The 2,895-nt window shown below is 52.2% G+C and overlaps 1 protein-coding gene across 3 annotated transcripts in view; it reads right to left on the minus strand.

The window, feature by feature from the left end:
* Positions 1 to 659: 659 nt before the first annotated feature.
* The window catches only part of LOC308107892 (fibroblast growth factor 12-like), a 28,930-nt gene continuing 26,694 nt past the window's right edge, over positions 660 to 2,895 (minus strand). For 2 of the 3 annotated variants that reach the window (XM_080460475.1, XM_080460473.1), the window contains exon 5: positions 2,370 to 2,644. In XM_080460475.1, coding sequence (XP_080316601.1) covers positions 2,487 to 2,644 — 158 coding nt within the window. In that variant the 3' untranslated portion in view covers positions 2,370 to 2,486. Of the gene's footprint in view, positions 2,645 to 2,895 lie in introns of all 3 variants that reach the window. The other variant, XM_080460474.1, reaches the window with a different exon arrangement.

Consider the following 2,895-nt stretch of genomic DNA (forward strand, 5'->3'; position numbering starts at 1 on the left):
GCAGCGCGGCCACGCCCTCCCATCAGCAGACACCTGAATGCATCACGGTGGGGGAGGAGTTTCCATTAAAACTGCAAAAAACAGAGTGCATCCGAACACACCACAGCAGCTTCCTGCTGGGCGGGTCCAGGGTCCCCATATCGTCCTTGGTCCCCCGTCGTCCAGGGTCCAGGTGTTTTCAAGCTGCCCCCATGTTTCACCTGTCTTTGAGAAATCCCAGGAACATTGAACGCACCACGTCCTGAAACAGTTTTTCTGCACGTTAGCATCCGGATCAGCTTTACTCACGGTGCAAGGGGGCGCCGTCTGAACCACCATCCAGGTGCGGTTTAAAGGGGCAGTGTCACTGTTAGCTGTGCTGGCCATTAGGGGGCAGCAGAGAGTCAGGCTAGCTGCCTAGCATGCTAACTTCTCGATACATCGGTGGCGTTTTGAAGTTTTAAATCGCGAAAGAAAACAGGTTGGCAGTTTTCGTGAGAGGATAAAAGTAGGCGTTGTCGTGGTTACGGTTAAAGTCGGGAGTGAAACGACCACATTAAAGAGACAAAGTGACTTGCGTCCTTTTCCACGCTGGACGTCTTCAACGCGTCCAAACCACCAAAAAGCTTCACATTCAAGAAGCCAGAAAAACTCAAAATAAAACATTCATAGAAATGAGTGACAAACGTAAAGAATTCTTTAGTTTTGGTGTGAATCGTGAGTTTTGGTGCTCTAAATGTGAATGATTATCTAGTTAAGAAAACCAATCAGAAGGCTGCAGTACTCACAAAGCCCGCCTCCCCGACACCATTGACTGTTTGATGTGAGTGGGCGGGGCCGAGTCGGGCATGTGACCTTTGGGCAAAGGGGGCGTGGCTCTCCTCCCCCCATTTTTTTTACTTGAAAAAGTGCACCAATCAGAGCTCAGTGTTCCTAAACGCATCACACAAGAGGTTGAAAGAGAAGTTGTGTTTAGAGACAGAGCAAAGTGTGGGAATTTCAAGCTTTTGGACGCATGCAGTGGCATTTGAACACATCATACATCATATATCAGAGCTGCTCCCATTGTTCAGTCCTCATACAAACGCCCTGGCGCTCCTGCGGGGGGCGTCGCTGCTACGCTTCAGGAAGAAGAAGAAGAAGAAGAAATTAAAAAAACATGCAATATTTCTTCTATGTGAGTCTGATGGGCCCTGAACGCAGCAGGAGGCCTTCCTGTCCGACTGAAACTCCACAAACCTGCAGAGGTCTGATAAACAACCTGCCGAGAAACCCCAAGGTCTGACCAGGTCCCTGAACGCACCACAGAAACCCTGAGGTCTGACCAGGTCCCTGAACGCACCACAGAAACCCTGAGGTCTGACCAGGTCCCTGAAAGTACCACAGAAACCCCGAGGTCTGACCAGGTCCCTGAACGCACCACAGAAACCCAGAGGTCTGACCAGGTCCCTGAACGCACCACAGAAACCCAGAGGTCTGACCAGGTCCCTGAACGCACCACAGAAACCCCGAGGTCTGACCAGGTCCCTGAACGCACCACAGAAACCCCGAGGTCTGACCAGGTCCCTGAACGCACCACAGAAACCCAGAGCTCTGACCAGAGCTAACGCGGTGCACACGGTGCGTTCAGGGACCTAGTTAACTATGACCGTTTAGTTTATAGATCACTTTTTAGTCTGTATAATACAGTAAATTACATTAAAAAACGTTGTAAATGACTGTTACTTATCTGAAAGTAACTCACAAAATGAGTTACTTTAAAATACCTCCAGGGATGAAAAATACTATAAATACTTGTAATGGCAGTTCGATCGAAGTACCATTAATAATTAGTTGGATATTATTTTTTAGAAGTATAATACTTCTGGTAACTACTGTGAAATACTCAAAGTCTCTCTGCAGGAGAAAGAAGAGCTCTGATTGGCCAGGGCTCTGCAGGAGGGTGGAGCTGGTCAGACAGCAGGGCACGCTCTGATTGGCCGGGGCTCTGCAGGAGGGTGGAGCTGGTTAGACAGCAGGGGGCGCTCTGATTGGCCGGGGCTCTGCAGGACGGTGGAGCTGGTCAGACAGCAGGGGGCGCTCTGATTGGCCGGGGCTCTGCAGGAGGGTGAAGCTGGTCAGACAGCAGGGGGCGCTCTGATTGGCCGGGACTCTGCAGGAGGGTGGAGCTCTGATTGGCTGGATTTCTACATGGCTTAAAGCTTCGAAGTCCGTCTCCGTCAGGACGACGATGAAGACCACAAGGTGGAGATGAAGAGTAGCTGAACTCGCCTCGCGGGCCTTTTTGCATAAAATGTAAATCGTCCTCGAACAAGCCCCTCCCCCTCACCGCCGCCCCTCCCCTCAGAAAACGTTTCCCAATATTCTCGAAGCTTCTTTTCTTTTTTTTTATGTTGTTGACGTCGTCATGGCGATCGTTGTGGTCGTTGTTGCCGTGGTAGCTGTTGGATAGAGGGAGTGTACAATGGGAGTTCGCTGCCTCCTCCTCCTGTGGGGGGCGCCACAGGCTACGAGCCGTCCCGCTCTGTGAGCTCGTCCTCCTCCTGCTCCTCCGGCGCCTCCTCCACCCGCCGCGCTCGCCCCTCGCTGTTCAGGGTCGGACTCCGCGACGACTTCAGCAGCTTCTCCTCCAACTCGTGAAGCGACGGCTCCTTGTACATGCACACTGCAGGGGCAACAAGGCAAGGTCAATACCACTGCAGGGGCAGGAAGGCAGGGGTCAATACCACTGCAGGGGGAACAAGGCAGGGGTTAATACCACTGCAGGGGCAACAAGGCAAGGTCAATACCACTGCAGGGGCAGGAAGGCAGGGGTCAATACCACTGCAGGGGGAACAAGGCAGGGGTTAATACCACTGCAGGGGCAACAAGGTGGGGTCAATACCACTGCAGGGGCAGGAAGGCAGGGGATTAATA

Source organism: Lipophrys pholis (genome assembly GCF_963383615.2).
Source record: "Lipophrys pholis genome assembly, chromosome: 3".
Lineage (NCBI taxonomy): Eukaryota > Metazoa > Chordata > Actinopteri > Blenniiformes > Blenniidae > Lipophrys > Lipophrys pholis.